This window comes from Lampris incognitus, chromosome 11, assembly GCF_029633865.1.
Source record: "Lampris incognitus isolate fLamInc1 chromosome 11, fLamInc1.hap2, whole genome shotgun sequence".
Classification (NCBI taxonomy): domain Eukaryota; kingdom Metazoa; phylum Chordata; class Actinopteri; order Lampriformes; family Lampridae; genus Lampris; species Lampris incognitus.
In genome coordinates, this window is record NC_079221.1 from 39,138,807 (window position 1) to 39,159,187 (window position 20,381).

Below are 20,381 nucleotides of genomic sequence, written 5' to 3' on the forward strand. Positions count from 1 at the left end.
TTTCACTGAAGAAACAAGCCTGTACTAGCAGAGGCATTTTGTCTGTCTTAAACTCAGTGTACGACCCTCTTTGATTTATAGCACCACTCATTTTCACTTCAAAAATTATCTTGCAAGAACTCTGGAAGTTAAAATATGGCTGGGATGAAAAGGTCCCAGATGGTTACATTCAACTATGGCAAAGGTGGCTGTCAGATCTTCAGACAGTTGAGAACTTCAGCCTTAGTAGATATGTGAAACCACCAAGCTTTGGCAAGATAAAATGGGCACAATTGCACCACTTTTTTGATTTTTTTTTCATTTATTTTTTTAGATACTTTATTGATCCCCGTGGGGAAATTCTTCTCTGCATTTAACTCATCCTAGCTGTTGTAGCTAGGAGCAGTAGGCAGCCACTGTATAGCGCCCGGGGACCAACTCCAGTTCATCTTGCCATGCCTCGGTCAGGGGCACAGACAGGAGTATTAACCCTAACACGCATGTCTTTTTGATGCAAGTGAGATTGGCTATGGAACTGTGTCCTACCCGCAACACATCAACACACAAGATCAAATGCATGTAGCATTCTTGATGGGAAAAGCCAGAATAGCGCACTTCAAACAGATGACCATACCACGGATGGAGTAGACTGCAGCCATGTTAGCAGTACGTTTGGAGAAGATGACAACCTCAGAGCTACATCTACGACTAGAAAGGTCAGTGTTCTGGACCGACAGAACTTCAGTCTTGAAATATATAAAAATGAAACCAAATTATTTCAGAGATTTGTGGCCAATTGAGTTAGTACCATCAGAGAAGTGTCAGATGTCAAGCAGTGGAGATAAAGCAGGACTTAAGACAACTCAGCAGGCTTTACCTCGAGCTCTAACTGCTGCAGCCCTTATAAGATCACATCTTTGTAAAAATTGACCGGTATTTTACCAAAGAGTGGAGTAGGAGTGGCCCAAATTCAACTTGCCCAGATAACCCTGAGATAACAGCAGAGTAATAGTTAATATGATAATGAAAGAACAACAAAACAGCACTAGTTATCTGATTCATTACTTCTCATCTTGGCACCCAATTACAAAGGCAATCAGTTGCCTGTCTTCTAAAACTCAAACTGCTTCAAGAACTGCGTCTGAAAAGAGAGGAAGATGTTAGAACAGTCCAGCCACAGGAATCAAGTCAAGTAAATGGTATGAACTGATAAAAATAAATGTTTGACAAGTTTAAAAACTCCCTAGCAACCACTAGTCTCTCATTGGATGGCATTAATAGTGCCAAAAAAGCTATTATATGCTTCTGTCAGCAAAAGGCTTTCAAGACAAGATTGCACGTTTAAAGAAGAACCTCACAGTAAAAAATGACAGCCCCATCTTTAGGTTGAATCTTAGATTGGAAAACAGCCTGCTCAGACTGGGTGGAAGACTAAGGGTGCCTTAAGATGATAAGAAATTTGCTCTTCGCTCACCGCAAGGCAGGGTGCAGAGCGTTGTGCAGACACTTGGTGCAGATGCAAAGCCCAGGTATATATCATCAAACCTAAGCTTTATTCTTTATTCTTTATTTCAGATCCCCATTAATCACTGCCTCAGCAGTGACTATTCTTCCTGGGGTATAACAGTACAATAGTTAATTTAAAAGTCAACAAGCAAAAACATAACATATATCAATATAACAACAATAACCAGAAACATCACACAAAACAGAACTTATCAACACAAAATTCTGTATATCCATCATACCCAATTTGACAAAAACAAAAACAATTTCTGTAAAAGAGGAAAAAAAAGATTAATTAAAATAATTAAAATAAAGCAGACATAACTCATAACAGAATACAGTAAACAGACTTAAAAAATAAACCTAATCTAAAACAATCTCTTTCTGTATTACATATTTTCCCAGTCTCTTTGAATCCAGCTCTGCTGGTAATTGAAATCAAATGTTGCGGAAGTCCATTTCAGTAGTTAATTGCCCTGTACATTACAGTCTTTTTTAAAGACTGTAATGTGCTAATGTAAGCTAACTTTAGCATTGGGTTTAGCTAAGTTTGTAAACTATATACCTATTCACAAACCTGGTAGCCCCATCTGACTGCTGGCATTTCACCATGCATTAATTTTCCTGCCAAGATCGTGGTATGTTTTTAATGTGTTACAGAGTTTGGGGAACTATTTCTTCCATCACTTATTACCTCCCCTGCTTGCATGTGTTGCTTCTGGCTACGTCACATACAGCTGTTATCTCATTGGTTGTGATTTGAAAGGTCAGCGGCAACTGATGTCAAAGTTGAATCATTTGAACTTTGAGCACAGCGCTCAGTGGCAATTTTGAGCGGTACGCCACGCCGAGGGCAGTCCTCCCGCTTTCCATATAGGAAAACCTACATCTGCAATAAACTGAAGTGGAAAACTTAACACTGAACACTTCATTGCAAAAGCTAAACAGTGACGTTACTTTCTTCGGCAGCTTAAAGAATATTGGATCAAGTATCAACTTCTCATTCTGTTCTACTCAACCTTCATCGAGTCCATCATCACATCTTCTATTACAGTATACGGTACGACAGCATAGACAAACACACACACACACACAAAACAAACTACGGTGGATTGTCAATACGGCATCCAAAATCATAGGCAACCCACTCCCCTCAGTTGAATCTACATACTCACCGGACTGTAAAGGGAGCAAGGAAGATCATCTCTGACTGCTCACATCCTGCTCATCACCTCTTCCAGCTTCTTCCCTCAAGGAGTTGTTACAGGTCACTGTCCTCAATGACTAAACGCTTCAAAACAGTTTTTTGCCCCTAGCTATCAGGACTTTGAATTCCTCCCTATAGTCCCCTCCTCAAACACCACTGGCATGCATATATGTAAGCATACTACATACCATTCACCCATTGTATGTGGTTGTATGTATGTAATATGTTCCATATCACTGTATTGTTTTGTGATAAAATGTGGAGTGTCTGCTGTTGTCTTTGTATGTATTGTGCTGCAGAGTTTTCACATATTGTACCGAAATCAAATTCCACCGGCCTTGGTCGTGTGGTTAATAAACAATTCAAACAATCAAAATCAATCAAGGGCACAGACATGTGAGTGTCTTAAGCAGGTCGGCTATGCCAGAGGAAACAAAGCATCCAGTAATCCTGCTGGAGGACCGTCATGTTTCCAAATTGTTACTCAAACACATCCATAACCGAGTAGACCACGGTGGAAGAAACTTCATAGTATCCCAGTTAAGGCAAAAATATTGGAGCCGCAAAAAAGGGGAATCACAAAAAGGGAAACTTCAGAAGAGGGGATATCGTACTGGTGGCAGACACTATTGCCCCTATTGGGTCATGGATCTTGGATAGAGTTATTGGAGCAAAGGCTGATTCAAAAGGACACGTCAGGAGTGCACTTCTGAAGACAAAGACCAACATAAATGTAACTGATTGTGTTCAATTGGCATATTATATTGTCTCATATCGATCGCAGGCCCATTGATTGAATCAAATCGACATCGTATTGTGGCAAACTGTGAGACCAGCAAATATCGTATCGTTGCCTAAAGAATCGACATATCGTATTGTGATGAAACGTGTGATTTACACCCTCGCACTCTGGAACGGCCAGTTGAATTATTACACCCTGCACTTACAACAATAGTGGCCATTGTGTAGAAACCAAATATTAAAACGACAAATTAAATAATTATTGTGTTGGACTGTGTGGTTGGTATATGTGCCCCATGTGGCCGACTGTGGCATTGCATTGTTGATAAATTGGCAATGGTTGGCAGCATCACTGTCATTAGTACCGGCTGTGCACAGTGCGTGCAGCTTCAGGACGCCAAGAGCCGAAATAGTTTTTCAACGGGTTTTAAGCTATATTACTTGTTCATTTAGTGAACGTTTACGTTTATTTTCTTTCTTTACTTTGGTTTGCCACGGCATATCCTATTTAGGTTATTATAGCGCAGTTTCCCCACACGCGTTGCCTTCCTATTCATTCATCAACTGGAATACTACTGGACACCAGACTGTGAGAAACCTGCTGAATGGTAACTTCATTAACTCAAACCTTGTGTACATTTCTTGGCGATTGAAATATGGCTTAATGGACTTTTAGAAGGAAGCCATGCTATTATTCATGGACTGGATCAATATACGTTCTCTGCTAACCCTCAATTGATGATTTAAGCCCTTCATTCTTAAATAGTGATCTACTCATATATTTTCGTAATGTGTGTGTCTGTGTGTGGTGTTAGTGTAGATAGCGGGACCGAAAACTAAAGCACTTATGATCCTAATTCTTTTTGGAGGTGGTAGGTATTGTCTCAGAGAGTAAGGGAAAAAAATCCCAGAAAATTAAAATTATGCATAATTATGCATAAATATGCAAAATATGATTTTTTTCTAAAAATGGCTAAAAACCACCTTTCTCGGCATTTCAGATGATTCTGAGCATCTTTGATTTTTTTCACCTATATGAAAAACATTTTCTGGGACTTAGAAATGTTTTGGCATTATGCAAAATATATGCATTTTTGCAAAAATGCACTTATGATCCTAATTTTTTTTTGGAGGTGGTAGGTATTGTTCCAGAGAGGACCAGAGAAATTGCAGAAAATTAAAATATAATTATGTAAAATATGCGTTTTCTAAAAATGGCTAAAAACCACTTTTCTCTGCATTTCAGATGATTCTGAGCATTTGGCGGGAGGGAGTTGGAGTGGGGGGGGGGGGTTAGGGGCAGGGGGGAAGGCGGTTAGCTGGCAGGATGAAGAGGAGGGAGATTTAGACGGGTGGATAACCAAACCGCTACATTGTAGCGGGGTTCTTCTAGTAGACTCTATATTGACCAACTTGGGTTGCTGAATGAAAGAATGCCGCCCGGCAGCCATACCAACATGTACCCTGGCTCTGCCAAATGATGGTAGCTAAGCAGGTATGGACTTGGCTAGTCCTTGGATGGGAGACCTCCCGAGAAAACTATTACCCGCAACCCTGAGAGCAGGATGAGCGGTTCAGATAATGGATGGATGTATGAATGCATTTATTTGTCATTGCACAGCTGTACAACGAAATTAAGTGCAACTCCCCAGTGGTACAAAATAAACGAAAAAAAATATGCAAATACAAATAGACACACACTTGCAGAACAATCAACATATAATGTACGCGTAAGTGTAAAAATAAGTGTAATATCTAGTACACTAGATAAATAGTCGGTGTATCGCACTAACCCGAGTCAGCATATTTCTTTGCACAAGCCTCTGTGAAATGTAGAATCAAGAGGAAGAATATGATCATTAAAACAACAACAACACATATAGCTTGTGTCTTTCCTGCAGTCAGTTGAGACTGAAGGGGTCACTTAGATGAGTGATGAAACGTTTCTGTCAATAAACGTTGTGTCCAGATGAACTGATTCAACCTGCTTTGACACATAGCTTGTAACACATGAAATAATTTTAACTTGATCCAATGAGAACTAATCAGACATCTGCTCCAACAGAAGGCAAAACGAATGTGAGCGACATATTGCAGGCTGTGTCAAATCAAGAGAACAATGCAGATAAGGCTCTAATGAAATCACACTATGTTGTTGTTATATGGCTTTTCTCCACCACATTGGTATGCAGCCTGGCCAGCGCTGCAGCCACTCTGGCCTTTTATAGTCTTTGATCCTAGGACCTGGAGAAAATTACCAGCAGCATGGCAATGAACAATGAATACCATTTTTTTTCCAAGGTGCTCTCTCCCTCTGTCTCTCTTTCTCCCTCACTTTGTCTGACTTGCAGGAGCAAAATCTGGAAAAAAAAGAAAGTTCCTTATGCCAACATCAAAAGACTCACTGACACCTTTCATGAGGAATTGCTACAAGGGTGTGAACCCTCTGAAACCTCTGTAGCACAATAGGTTGAATGTGAGTGACATTCTCGATTTCTCATCGAGGACAAAGTGTTTCAGTGAAAAGAGGGGGAAAACCCCCAGAGAGGATGAAAATAAAAGCTTTAATAAAGAAAACATCAAATTTAGTTGGCCGGGAGCGCTCGCTGAAAAACTCTTAATTTTAATTTAAAAACTTTTAATTTCCACACACACAAGTTTAACAAATTAATAGCATATGGAGTAGAATGTGCCATTTGATATGTTGTTCTTTTGACTTAAGGCCAGCGTTGCAGAGGTGTTAGGAGGATGATGTTTTTGCACCTGTTCTTGTGAAAAGAAAATGATGGCATGCCATATCACAGCCCTTTCCTGTGCCGTGGGGTTAATTAATTTCATGTGTTGTGTTTTCTGCACCAAAATGTGCAAGCTATACTAAGACAAACAGCCATACAGAAATGAGAACAGGTTGTTGTTTCCTGTTGAGGATCAAATACCCTAGAGCATGCACATAAACTTTGAAAGGATGTTTTTTTGTTTGTTTAAATATGTCTAGTTATTGTCAACACACCTGTCCCATACTCTAGCTAATTAAGATTTGTAGCTGCCAGCTCTTTGAAAGCCCAATACTAAATTTAGCCAGAGCCATGCATAGTCAGATCTTTAAAACTACAATTAGGGGCGTCCCGGGTAGCATTGAGGTCTATTCCTTGCCTACCAACACGGGGATCGCTGGTTCGAATCCCTGTATTACATTCTGCTTGGTCGGGCATCCTTAAAGACACAACTGGCCGTGTCTGCGGGTGGGAAACCGGATGTGGGTGTGTGTCCTGGTCGCTGCACTAGCGCCTCCTCTGGTCGCTGCACTAGCGCCTCCTCTGGTCGCTGCACTAGCGCCTCCTCTGGTCGGGGGGCGCCTGTTAAGGGGGGAGTGGTAACTGAGGGGAATAGCGTGATCCTCCCACGCGCTGTTCCCCTGGTGAAACTCCTCACTGTCGGGTGAAAAGAAGCGGCTGGCGACTTCACATGTATCGGAGGAGGCATGTGGTAGTCTGAAGCCCTCCACGGATCAGTAGAGGGGGTGGAGCAACGACCCGGACGACTCAGAGAGCAGGGTGATTGGCCAAGTACAATTGCGGAGAAAAAGGGCGAATACCCCCCCCCCTCAAAGAAAATAAATAAATAACGCGTCCGGGGGAACTCAGGAGGTGGCAGTCAAGAAAAGACGGGCGCTCCGGAAGCCCTTCCACGCTGGGCGGAAGCGACGCTTTACTGGCGCTGGAAGACAAGGCGCCGGAAAGAAAGATGGATGAAGACTGGAGCGGTATTGCGGCAATTCCAAACCCAGAGACGTTTCCAAAAAAAAGTTTTGGATTCCCAGAGATGGTTCACAGGAAAATAAGTTATTGTGGAAAATACTCAAATTAGCCAGAAGAAATTCTACTGGCCATAGAAAAGTCTACCGATGGCAAGTGTCTTGATGGTTATATATTGCTTACTACAAGTCTAGTAACTTTAACCATAACTGTCCTCTAGATCAGCTAATCCCTGTGTAAAAAAGCAAACCATTTTTTGGAGCACCGGAGGAAAAAGTGAAAATGTGCAAAGGACATCACATTGAATCTTCCTGAATCTTGAATCACTGTTTTATGGCCCTCTGGTTCCATGAAACAACTTAAAATATGATTCCACATAATCATGATTTTATTTGTTAAAAGTATAACCTGGGATTTTGATAAATTTAAAACGGTTATCCTCTGCCCCAATGAGATGTGTGAATGAGTCAAGAAGATTTTAAGAATGTCCTCTCTCCCAAGCTGCCACCAGAGGAATCAGATGTTGACTTGTCCCCCCCCCCCCCCTTTTTTTTTCTCCCCAATTGTATCCGGCCAGTTACCCTACTCTTCCGAGCCATCCCAGTCGCTGCTCCACCCCCTCTGCCGATCCGGGGAGGGCTGCAGACTACCACATGCCTCCTCCGATACACGTGGAGTCGCCAGCCGCTTCTTTTCACCTGACAGTGAGGAGTTTCGCCAGGGAGACGTAGCACGTGGGAGAATTGCGCTACCCCCCAACCCCAACCCCAACTCCAACCCCAACAGGTGCCCTGACCGACCAGAAGGGGCGACCAGGACACATACCCACATCCGGCTTCCCACCCACAGACACAGCCAATTGTGTCTGTAAGGATGCCCGACCAAGCCGGAATTAACACGGGGATTCGAACCAGCGATCTCCGTGCTGGCAGGCAACGGAATAGACCGCCACGCTACCCGGACGCCATGTTGACTCGGGTTTTTAATGGCCAGCGGTGTTGCAGCACAAAATAATTTTCTCCTAGACGCTCTGGTTCAAATATTCAAGGCATGCCAACACATCACAGACCGGATTTAATGCATTTTATCTTGCTGGATGCAATATCCAGCAAGAACAAACCAGAAATACCATCTGCATGTTGTTATCATAATACATGCTGGCAGGGGCTATTTTACTGGCATTTCATGGATTAGGCCTAATTTGATGATCAGAACAATGGAAGTTGTGAAGCAAATGAAAGATGGCACATGATGAAAAAAGCCATTCAAGGTGAACCAAATTTCCCTGGCCATTACATAGTTTCAGACACCAAAGTACAACTCCTGACTCAGTATGCTAAAAAAAAATCAGCAAATAATTTTGGCCATTGTTGCAAATAGATTAGTATTACTAAGGGCACAACGTCTCAAAATAGATGTATTTTTAAAGCAAGACTGTAAGAACATAGAGTAGTGAAACCGCTTTAATACCCACTTGAGTCAAATACTGCCCCATTCCATTAAAACCCATTTTTACAGTCACGTTTGGCTCAAAATTAATTATTTGCTGTATTTTTGACATATTGGTCATGGAGCACAACCGCTCCTTGTCACACGAGACTTGCGACATGATGCCCTGGGTGTGTACTTTTGCTTCTAAGAGGTGTGTGTGGGGGGGGGGGGGGCGGGGGGGGGCGACTCACGTCAGGTGTCTGGATGGAGCACCCGCTTGTTTGTGCACGTGAAGTCCATGCACTAAAATTTTTATGTTTACAATTACCGATATTTAATATACTAAGGACTTGTAAAGACTCCTAATAAATGCACACACACCAACAACCATCGCTTTTAGAAAATGAAATGAGTAATTAAAGAGAAAGCAATGATCCTATTTCAGCCAAAATGCTTGAACTTGGGCACCGTATGCCTTGAATGCACACGTGTAGGATATTCACAGTGTGACTGATTTTTTTTTTTCTTCTAATTTTCAAGCGTGATCAGAGAAATCGCGGACAGGAATCTGTGTGCTAATGACGAATGAATGATGATTTGTTTCGAACATGTAAATAAGCAGGGTGTAACATACAGATAAGTCATTGCCAATCATCTGAGGTGATCAACCAATCCACAGAGAATCAACAAAATTCAGCGAACAAATCTCCATATACGTCAGATTATTTGTTACATGTTGGAAAAGGAGAAGGAGGAAGTAGACACTTATTTGTTCCTACCCTTATCGCCTACTCTTAAGTTAATTCAGCTACTATATATCACACAAATAAAAATAAAAACATGTACAAAATATATGACAATAAAAACATATTGTAACGTGTATGGATAAGTAGACACGTTGGTCCTTGACTAACGGGTCGGACCCTTTAGTCGACTGGTTAACGTTGTCACTTGCGGAGTGGGAGATACGGGTTCGCGTCCCGGCTGTGGCGGTTCCCGGACTGCCCCCTGAATTCACTATATGTTTAAGTAACAACCCTGATATCACTCGGTGTCATATGAAGGAAGATGGAAAAAAATGTAATTAGGTATGTTTAGAGATAAGAGAAACTTTAACGGTTAACCAACTAATCATCTAATCAATAATCTATCATTCGTCCCCTGCTTAAACAATTCTTTCGTTGTTTTTGTGTAGAAAATGACCGACATTTAGATATCTAGTTGATTTGTCAACCAGGGCCTGGAGTGTTTGCATTTGAAAGTCCGTGTGCAGTTGAAAATCAATGCCTCGGAAATGTATAGTGTTTTAGAGCTGGGCACTTACTAGAAGTTTACGTTCCTTCACAAACAATGCTTAGATTAGTTTATATTCATCAAAGCTGGATGGTGAATATAAGCGGACATACCCTTTAACGCAAACACTCACAACACACACAACTGATGCATTATTTGAAAATTTACAGAGGAGGGGCTTCACTAAAGCCGGCCACTGATTGGGCCCTTTAATGGTCACGTGAAAGTCACTATCTGGGAAGCCGGGTATTGTGGCGGTCTATTTCGTTTGCTACCAACACTGGGATTGCCGGTTCGAATCCCCGTGTTGCCTCCGGCTTTGTCGGGCGTCCCTACAGACACAATTGTCTGAGTCTGCGGGTGGGAAGCCGGATGTGGGTATGTGTCCTGGTCTCTGCGCTAGCGCCTCCTCCGGTTGGTCGGGTCGCCTGTTCGGGGGGGAGGGGGAACGGAGGGAATAGCGTGATCCTCCAGTGCTCTACACCCTCCTGGTGAAACTTCTCACTGTCAGGTGAAAAGAAGCGGCTGGCGACTCCGCATGTATCGGAGGAGGCATGTGGTAGTCTGCAGCCCTGAGGGTGTGGATCAACGACCAGAACAGCTCAGAAGACTGGGGTAGTTGGCCAAGTACAATTGGGGGGAGAAAAATAATCACTGTATTTGTTGTACAGCTGTAATGCAACGCACAGTGCCTCAAGCATTATGAGAAAGACTGACCATAATGCTTGATTATTCAAGCCTTGAACGGGTTTAATGACATGGCACCAAGACGCCTGTCAAAACAGGTTAGCAACATCTGTGCCACACTGTTTATCGACCATTCGTACATTTTACCAATATTTCAAATTAGCTGTAGGTACATTGAACAGACCATGAGTCCAGCTGGAGATTGGCCATACATAGACTCAAATATCTGTCATTCAAGGGGCCAGACAACAAAGTCCTATTTTATACAATGGAAACACAACACACCTTCACAGCCATACAGGTAATTTCAGTACTATATTGTGTAATTTGGTATTATCAAACAGAACTTTCATGTTCAGACTCACCCCTACTCCGTCCTCCTGTCTGTACTGTTTCCAGGTCCGGCCTGTGTCACTATAGAGCAGCAGATAGTTAGTGACCCAGTCGGAGCTGTCGCAGCGACCCTGTGTGGCCACAGCCGTCACCTCCATCCTGTCCCTGAGGTCTAGCTGCAGCCAGGGCTTTCTGTCTGTCAGCAGCGGAGACCAGCCTCCTGCACCTGGTACGAAAAGATATTTCGAATTTAAGAAACATGGTTACTAACCTTGAAACAAACAAAGTCCCACACCATAAATGTTGTAAATACATTAATTTGACAATGGGTGTCGCTAATGCGCTGTACTGTCCTCTAGTGTCTGCTTGTAGTTCCGGTTTGACTTTTCCGAATAAACACGTGAAGGAGCAATAGGTTATGGGCCCAGAGCGTCGCTAAAGGGCTGTTCTACATGGAGTTTTGTGTGAGATAAACGGTGTTATGGAATTCACAATGGAAGATAAGCTGTTTATTGACAAGCTGAGCAGACCAGAGCACTGGGCAATGTGGAAATTTAGATGGAACACTTGCTGAAGGCGAAATGACTATTGGGCGTGCTAATGGAGACGGATATCCTAGCCGCAGATGCTTATGCACACGCAGAAGCTGAATTCACGAAACGGAGAGAGAAGGCTTTCTCTGTGTTGGTGCTGAATGTAAGTAAACCCCAGTTGCACCTGATGACAAGCTGCCAGACTCCAAAAGAGGCATGGGACACGCTGAAAGGACATTTTGAGAGAGATACTTTGGCAAATAAACTGTTCCTGAAGAAAAAATATTTAAGATGTGAAATGAAGGAAGGAGAGAGTTTAAATGAACATTTAAAACGAATGAAGGAACTGACTGATCAGCTAGGAGCAATAGGTTCTGTGATTGAAGAGGAAGACCAAATTATAACACTCTTGGGTAGTTTGCCACCAAGCTGTGCTACAATTGTCACTGCGCTAGAAACAAAGATTGACAATTTGACACTGCAGTTTGTTCAGCAAGCATTAATAAATGGAAGAGCAAAAGTGAGTGAATGCTAATGATAACTCCAGTGGTGCTACGTCAGGTGATGCATCAGCCATGTCATCACAATTTCGTGGAGATATGCAGGCTATCTCCAAGGCAGTGGGAGCTGAAAGACCAAGCACGTGGACACATTACAAATGTGGGAAAGAAGGACATATAAAGTGCGACTGTCGAAGTTGGAAAAAGAAAAAGAAAACCAACAAGGTCAAAAGAATGATGTGTGAAGATGCAGAAGATTCATCTGAAAGTGCCTTTGTCACTAAAGAGGCAAACCTGACTGAGAGGCCACAACAGGTCGAGTGGTTGATTGATTCGGGAGCATCAAAGCACATGACGTGATAAAGAAATTCTTCGAGGCTACCAGCAATTCTCAAAAGCATAGTCTGTGAAACTCGGTGACGGCAGGGTGGTCGACCGCCTAGGACTTGGCAATGTCAAAATGAGAATGACTTTCAAAGTAAGTGATGTAAAAAATGTCACAATGTATGACGTGCTGTATGTTCCAGAGCTATCTGGGAATCTATTCTCAGTGGGAGCTGCTGCCAGAAAAGGAAATACGATGCAGTTCAAGAAGTTTTGCTACTACATACGTTGGAAAGATGGAACTCTTCAAGGAATGGGAACACAAAGATCTGACGGGCTGTATCAGCTGGGCGTCGAAGGAAGTTTGTCCATCTGTCATGGTGCAACAAGTGCATCAGTAGCAGCCAGCCTGGGGCACCAGCGCCTGGGTCACACCAACAAGCTGAAGGAACTAAGAGATCTGGTGAACAGAGTGGACTTCTCTGCAGAGAAAGAGGTTCCTTTCTGTGAAGGATGTGTGGAAGGCAAGCTGTCTAGAAAGCCGTAAAAGCCAGTTGGAGAAATCCGTTCAAAATGCAAGTTGCAGCTGATCCATAGTGACGTATGTGGTCCCATGCAGACTGAATCTATAGGTGGAGCAAAATATTTTGTGACTTTTATCGTTGATTACTCGAGAAGGCGGCAGAATCATAGTGACTGTTGATCATTATGCCAATGTGTGTCGTGTCATAGAGCCAAGCACACTGAAAGAAGCAATGATGAGTACTAATGCAAAGGAATGGCAGGAGGGGGCTGACATGGAATATGAGTCGCTGCTGGAAAATAAGACATGGGACTTAGTGGATTTACCAAGGGATAGAAAGGCCATAGGATCAAGATGGGTGTTCAAAGCCAAGCATCCTAGTGATGGACGAGTGGAGAGACACAAGTGCAGACTCGTCGCCAAGGGCTACTCACAGTTGTATGGCGCTGACTATGATGAAACTTTTTCACCCGTGGTATGATTCAGCTCAATTCATACATTACTGTCCTTTGCCACCCAGAACAATCTACATGTGCACCAGATGGACGTAGTAACTGCATTCCTTCACGGAGACCTGGAAGAAGAAATCTACATGGAGCAACCAGAGGGCTACATCAAACCAGGGCAGGAACACCTGGTGTGTAAACTGAAGAAATCAATCTATGGACTGAAGCAGTCTCCTCACTGCTGGAGCAAGGCTTTCATGGAGTTCATGATGGAAATTGGATTTAAACAGAGCACATCAGACCCCTGTGTGTTTGTGAGATCAAGACAACAGCTTGAGATACTTGCTGTTTATGTGGATGATCTGATTCTGATTACGGAGTCGATTGCAAGCATGAACGAGTTGAAAATGGCTCTCAAGAAGTGCTACAAGATGAAGGACATGGGTGAGCTGTCCTATATCCTGGGCATCTCTGTTGGCCAAGACAAAGAAAAGAACTGTGTCTTACTTCATCAGAAGCATTACATTGAAGCCATTCTTCAGAAATATGGGATGGATAATGCAAATCCTGTTGCAACTCCTGCTGATGCCAGCGTCAAATTGAAAAAAAATGATGGCGTCAGTAAGCCTGTGAACCAAAGTACCCATCAGTCCATGGTAGGAAGTCTGCTGTATGCTGCGATGGCCACACGACCAGACATAGCTCAAGCAGAGAGTGCTGTGTCAAAGTTCAACGCAAATCCAGATGCTGCACATCTGACTGCTGTGAAGAGAATACTTCGATACTTGAAAGGTACAGTGAACCTTGCTCTCAAGTATGAGCGGTCAGAGTCTGGAACTTTGATCAGCTTCTCAGATGCTGACTGGGCCGGTGATCAGGATGACCGCCGCTCAACAACCGGCAACATATTCTTACTGAGTGGAGGAGCAGTGAGCTGGCTCAGCAAGAAACGGGCAACAGTTGCACTTTCAACAGCAGAAGCCGAGTACGTCGCACTCAGTCAAGCTGCTCAAGAGGGTACCTGGCTTAGACGATTACTGATTGATCTCAGAATGGATGCTATGCCCACAGTGATCCTGGAGGACAACTAAGAAGCCATTGCAATCGCGAAGAATCTAGTGGATCAGTCGAGGACTAAACACATAGACATTCGCTACCACTACATCTGTGAATGTGTGCAGAATGGGCAAATAGAACTTTCAATATTGCTCAACAAATGACATGAAGGCAGATATCTTGACTAAGCTACTGACTAAACAGAAGTTGGAATATCTTAGGAGAGAGATTTGGCTTTTCCCTATGTAACTGTTTAATGTAATGGGCACTGTTTTTCTGTTGAAAATGGTAAGAAAGCTGTAAGCATGGTAAAAGGAGTAAGAAAAGGAATCTTGCAAGTTTTTTCAGTTTAAAGATATATTATCTTGACATTATTTGCGAAGGAGAACACGGCTCTTAGTAATATAATTTAGTGTGAAGTGCCTTAATGCCATTGTAAAATTTAGTGGTAGTGTTATAATACAGTTATTTGACAATGGGTGTCGCTAATGCGCTGTACTGTCCTCTAGTGTCTGCTTGTAGTTCCGGTTTGACTTTTCTGAGTAAACACGTGAAAGAGCAATAATAAAGTCCCGGACAACATCTAAAGCTGATGACAGAAAACACCTCCAGTTAGGGGCGCAATGAGGGGAGGGGGGGTGCAGAGGCGCCACATCAGCAGGAGCGCCAAAAATACAGTGTACAGTAAACAATTTCTGGTTACCAATCAATCAATCAAGATACATTTTTTATAGCGCTTTTCTAGCTGCAACAGCCACTCAAAGCGCTTTCTCCCAAGACAGACAATGTGCAACGGATGTAATATGACACTCTTTATTCAAGATCATCTTTTCAGAAAGTAAAACTATTTGTTTTTTAAAAGTTTAATATTATAAATATTATTACTTAGATGAGATGTTTGGATTAGAATATATAGTTACATGTTATACTTTTTTAATTGTTATTATATTTATTTGTTTGTTTGTTTATTTATTTAAAAATTTGCGTGTGGTCTTTTGGCGACCCCACTGATGCGGCGCCTGTGTGTATTGCACCCTCTGCACCCCCCCCCCCCCCCCGTTGCGCCCCTGCCTCCAGCGTCTGTATGCAAGTTTGTGAGAAAGTTATCTACTCACTGGATATAGAGCTTCCCCCATCTTTTTCTTTTTTTTCTTATCTTCTGCTTTATGTCTTTAACTGCTATCCTAAACTGATATTGATGTTCGATTCAATTATGTTTTGTAGAACACATGTTAGCATGTTTCTATGTCTCTGTCCTATCAGATATATGGTGTCATTTTTTGTTTCTGAATTTCTTTGTTTCACTTGTGATAATTGTCCCCTATCTGAGAAGAGATGCTGATTGGTTGTTAAGCTGATCAAACATGATAAAGATGGGGACTGGTAATGGCTGTAAATGTGTAACAAAAACCCTGTGCTCTTTTCATCCCATAGGTCATCCAAAGGACAGAGTTATTATCAGTGGTTCGTAATTAATAATGATTGCCTTTGCAGGTGGAGAATCTGAACTCCACTTGCAGATTAATTCTGTCTAGGACACATTGGCATACAAATTCCCTATGTTGTATGCAAAGCCTGCCGACAGCACAGCTTAAAAAAAATGCATATCACAATCGACCTTCTAAAATTGCTTATGTCATATGAGGGCATCAAGGACACTGGCATCTCCTATTGCATAGCCAACACATGTGAGGTTGAGTGTGGTCACACCAATAAAATATGACCTGAGTAGAAAAGTGACATGCCAGTTAAAGAGTAAATGCTTGTTTTTAGCCTCTCTGCCCACTCACTGTTACATGGTGATGTCTAGACTCAAATACAAAAGAAAACAAGTAGGTAGGGGGAATCTTTGTTGATTCATGAGGAGAGCCTTTTATTAAAATGTCTGGACAACAATAACAGATGCTGAGCCAACAGGGCTTCTAAGATTAAAATGAGCCTTGGCACAATGTTGTCCCTTATCAACCTTTATCGAGGAAGACCAGTAATGAAATCTAGGACCACTCCTCTGGACCTTACCCCTTCCAGTCTATCAGTTACTGGGTGCAACCCTATACCTAACGGAAGTCCAAGATCATCTTCATTGTTTGGACTGGAGAGTTTTCCACCAGGTGAGGGAGGTATGGCGGAGAATCAGCAGGCCGGAGGAAACAGTTTGAGAAGGGATGTGTGGAAGGGAAAATAGGATGGTTCCTCCTGGTCTGTGGGAGGCGAAGACCGTAGGTCACTGTGTTCACCCCCTCGAAGGGCCTGGTGTAGTGAGGTGCTAGCATGCAGCTTTCCAACCCATGCAGCAGCTCCCAGGCATCAAGCCAAACCTTATTCCTTAGCTGGTTAGGCACCACAGATCATCTTCTCTGGTCCACGAGGTGGGTTTTCCGTGACCTGGCACACATCGGGGCTGCTCAGGCATGTCTTCAGCTGTGGATAAAGTACCAGTTTGCTAGAACCTCTACCTTGGACCCTGGTCCAGGAAGGGCAGTGGTTTGTACCCCAGCTCGAACTTAAATGGAGACAAGCTTGAGGACAAGTAGGGGAGGCTGTGGTGGGAATATTCTGCCCAGGCCAGCTGGGAAGCACAGAATACAGGGTGATCCAAGGCATAGGAGGACAGGGTCATATCCAGCTTGTGGTTGACCTTCTCTGTTTGGCCATTGGTCTGTGGATGAAAGCCAGTGGAAAGACTTGGCAATATCTTGAGAAGCATTCAGAAGGCCCTCTAAAACATGGACATAGACTCGTTTACTTTCAAATGAAGTTGGACCAGCGACAAAGTCCATAAAGAGGTGGAAACAGGGATGCTTGGGGACAGACAGGGGCCTGGAAAGTGCTGCCGTTGAGTCTTCTGGCTGGTACACATGAAGCAAGCCACAGCAAATTCCTCCTTATCACTCCTCATCGTTGGCCACCTGAACTGCCTCTGCAAAAACTTAGGGGTTTGGTCTGTGCCAAGGTATCCTGCCAGTTGGGGAGAGTGCCCCCACCCTAGCACCTCAGATTGCATCGCCCCAGAAATGAAGTGTTTTTTAGATAAACCCCCTGCTGGAACTGGCACCGTGTGCTGGGCTTCCTGAACTTCCATAGCGATCTCCCAGGTAACGGGCTACAAGCAGTTCTGAGGCAGAATGGAATCAAGATCCGATTGGACATAGATCAGGTTCTTGTGGTCTGTCCAAAGCATGGATGGATGGATGGTGCTGTCCAACTAGTGACATCGCTACTCTGAGAGCCTCCTTGGCCCCTAAGAGCTCCTGGTTCTTCACAATATAGTTTCTCTCAGTGGAGAGTAAGGCATCTGGAGAAGTAGGCATGAGTGGAGCTTCTCATCACTGGCAAAGCGCTGTGATGAGATGGCCCCTCTTCCTATGAGGCGTCTATAGCCACAATTAAGGGCCTTTAAGGGTCAAGATGCAAAAGGACAGGTGCAGTGGTGAAGTGGCGCTATAACAAGGTGAATGCCCGGTTTGCGGGCAGCACGGTGGCGCAGTGGTTAGTGCGGTTGCCTCACAGCAAGAAGGTTCTGGGTTTGAGCCCCGGGGTTGTCCAACCTAGAGGGTCATCCCGGATCATCCTCTGTGTGGAATTTGCATGTTCTCCCCATGTCTGTGTGGGTTTCCTCCATGTGTTCCGGTTTCCTCCCACAGTCCAAAGACATGAAGCTCAGGTGAATTGGCATTACTAAATTGCCCCTAGGTGTGTGTGTGTGTGTGTGTGTGTGTGTGTGTGTGTGTGTGTGTGTGTGTGTGTGTGTGTGTGTGTGAGATGGCCTGGCGGCCTGTCCAGGGTGTCTCCCTGCCTGCTGCCCAATGACTGCTGGGATAGGCTCCAGCATCCCCACGACCCTGAAAGCAGGATAAGCGGTTCGGATAATGGATGGATGCCCAGTTTGCCTGAGGCATGCACTGAAATCCTGCAGATGGAGCTCTTGCGGGTCAGGACTGCTGATCGTGATGTGATTTTTACCCAAGCAACAACCACTGGGACTGAAAGTTGAGATGAATGCAGAAGTGACGTAAGTTGCAGTTCCACCATAGCCACTAGGTGGCTGTCTCCAGAAAACTTCCAGTCCAACATAAAATCAGGTAGGGAATTCCCAACTTCCAAGTACAAAGTCAATACTTTTTTTTTTTTTTTACAAGAAGTTGGGGTCTCAAAGCAAGAGAGGCAAGATTGTGATGGCTTGGACATGTGTGGAGGAGATATGCTGGGTGTATTGGGAGAAGGATGTTGAATGTGGAGCTGCCAGGGAAAAGGAAAAGAGGAAGGCCAAAGGGGAGGTTTATGGATGTGGTGAGAGAGGACATGCAGGTGGCTGATGTGACAGAGGAAGATGCAGAAGACAGGATGAGATTGAAACGGATGATCCGCTGTGGCGACCCCTAACGGGAGCAGCCAAAAGTAGTAGTAGTAGAAGTTGGGGTCTCGATCACTAATTTTGAGTATGGTGTGAGGGTGGGGTTTTGATATTTATTGTTCTGTTAAGAAAATATTAAGGATTAAAAAGTGGCATGTATGGGGTATGTCTGCCTCGAATGACAGGTCTGTCAATCTATCTGCCGCCCAGGTCCCATTCCAGCTCTGTCCATCGTCCATCCTGTTGCCCACACTTGAATTTTAGCTCCAACCACTGAAAAGATGGTAGCAAGCATAAATCAAAACTCTAAGCTTGAATGCTCCTCCAGAAACCAATTTGTGATGTCACAAGTGCTACGTCCATCTTTTTTATACAGTCTTTGGTTTCACCTGAATGAAAGCGTGAGCATATATTGTCTTCTTCAAAGCAGCTGTGTGATGCATGTTGTTTGTTATTGAGTGAGATGTTCTCCAACACTGCCACCTTGTCTAACCCACACCACCATCAGTGTCCTCTATAGCTACATCCCTTTCCACTCTTTATACATGGACTCCACCATTGTTGTCCTCTATATCTACACCCCTTTATATCCTTTACACATGGACACCTCCATCACTGCCCTCTACATCTACACCCCTTTATATCCTTTATACATGGACACCTCCATCACTGTCCTCTACATCTGTACCCCTTTTATCCTTTATACATGGACATCTCCATCACTGTCCTCTACATCTACACCCTTTTTTTTTATCATTTTTTAAAATGTTTCTTAAAGTGTAAACAAGTATTTCTTACTCTTTGATATAAAGTGTTAGTAATACTTTTCCAAAAATCTAGGTATGAGTATATTTCAGGTTTAATGTCTGCAATGAATGTTGAGAAATAAAAAAAAACATCAAGCAAACTATTGAGCAGTCTTAGTAGTTATTGAACAGCAACATTACAGACATTAAACATTATAAAATAAGTTGTTTGTGCCCTTTATTATCACACTAACATTTTAGAACACGCACCTCAATATGAATATACACTTTTGCTTGTTGAAAAGTTAACTCTTTAAAACTTGCAGAAGCAGATAAAGGCTTATTGTCAATAGGAATGTTTAATTCATCAATGCTGGGGTTTAGATGTTGTTTTGGTGAATATGTGGGAGGGATGAGTATTTTTGAGATGGGGACATTTAAAATTTCTGTTTTCTATGCCTAAGTCCAATGGAGGCTTTCTTCACCTCAAACCCAGTGGAGTTTGTCCTCAGACTACTTGTGTGGCATTGTTATGAATTCAGGGGCATGATTTCAGTTTGTGTAGTAGATACTGCAGGCATCGTGAGTTCCATAAAGATGTGTTGGGGTCCCTTAGGCTCCACAGCCATCAAGCTGAAGAAACAGGTCAGCTCTGGCAGAGAGGTTCATTACTCAGCCGCTGTGGGCTAGGAAACAACACCACGGGAGCAGATGAGCATGGAATATCAAACCAGAGTCTCCTTCGTGGAGGAAGCATCATTTATGGTGCCCCACAGGGAGCTGTTTTATACTGTTAGCTACGGGAGTATGAAGGGGAGGTTGACCATGGTTTAAAATTTCCAGATGACAGACAGTGTTTGAAAGACAGTCCATAAACATGGCTAGCATAACATTTTCTTTATTCTCATTCCCTTTGTTTAACTACATAGCATGCCACTGCTGTTCCCATTAGTTGAATCTTGGCCTT

At 43.3% G+C, this 20,381-nt stretch overlaps 1 protein-coding gene across 2 annotated transcripts in view; it reads right to left on the reverse strand.

Moving 5' to 3' along the window:
- LOC130121239 (contactin-associated protein-like 5) overlaps positions 1-11,105 on the reverse strand; it is a 99,753-nt gene extending 88,648 nt beyond the window's left edge. For both annotated transcript variants that reach the window (XM_056290118.1, XM_056290119.1), the window contains exon 1: positions 10,965-11,105. In XM_056290118.1, coding sequence (XP_056146093.1) covers positions 10,965-11,090 — 126 coding nt within the window. In that variant the 5' untranslated portion in view covers positions 11,091-11,105. The remainder of the gene's footprint in view (positions 1-10,964) is intronic.
- Positions 11,106-20,381: the final 9,276 nt, after the last annotated feature.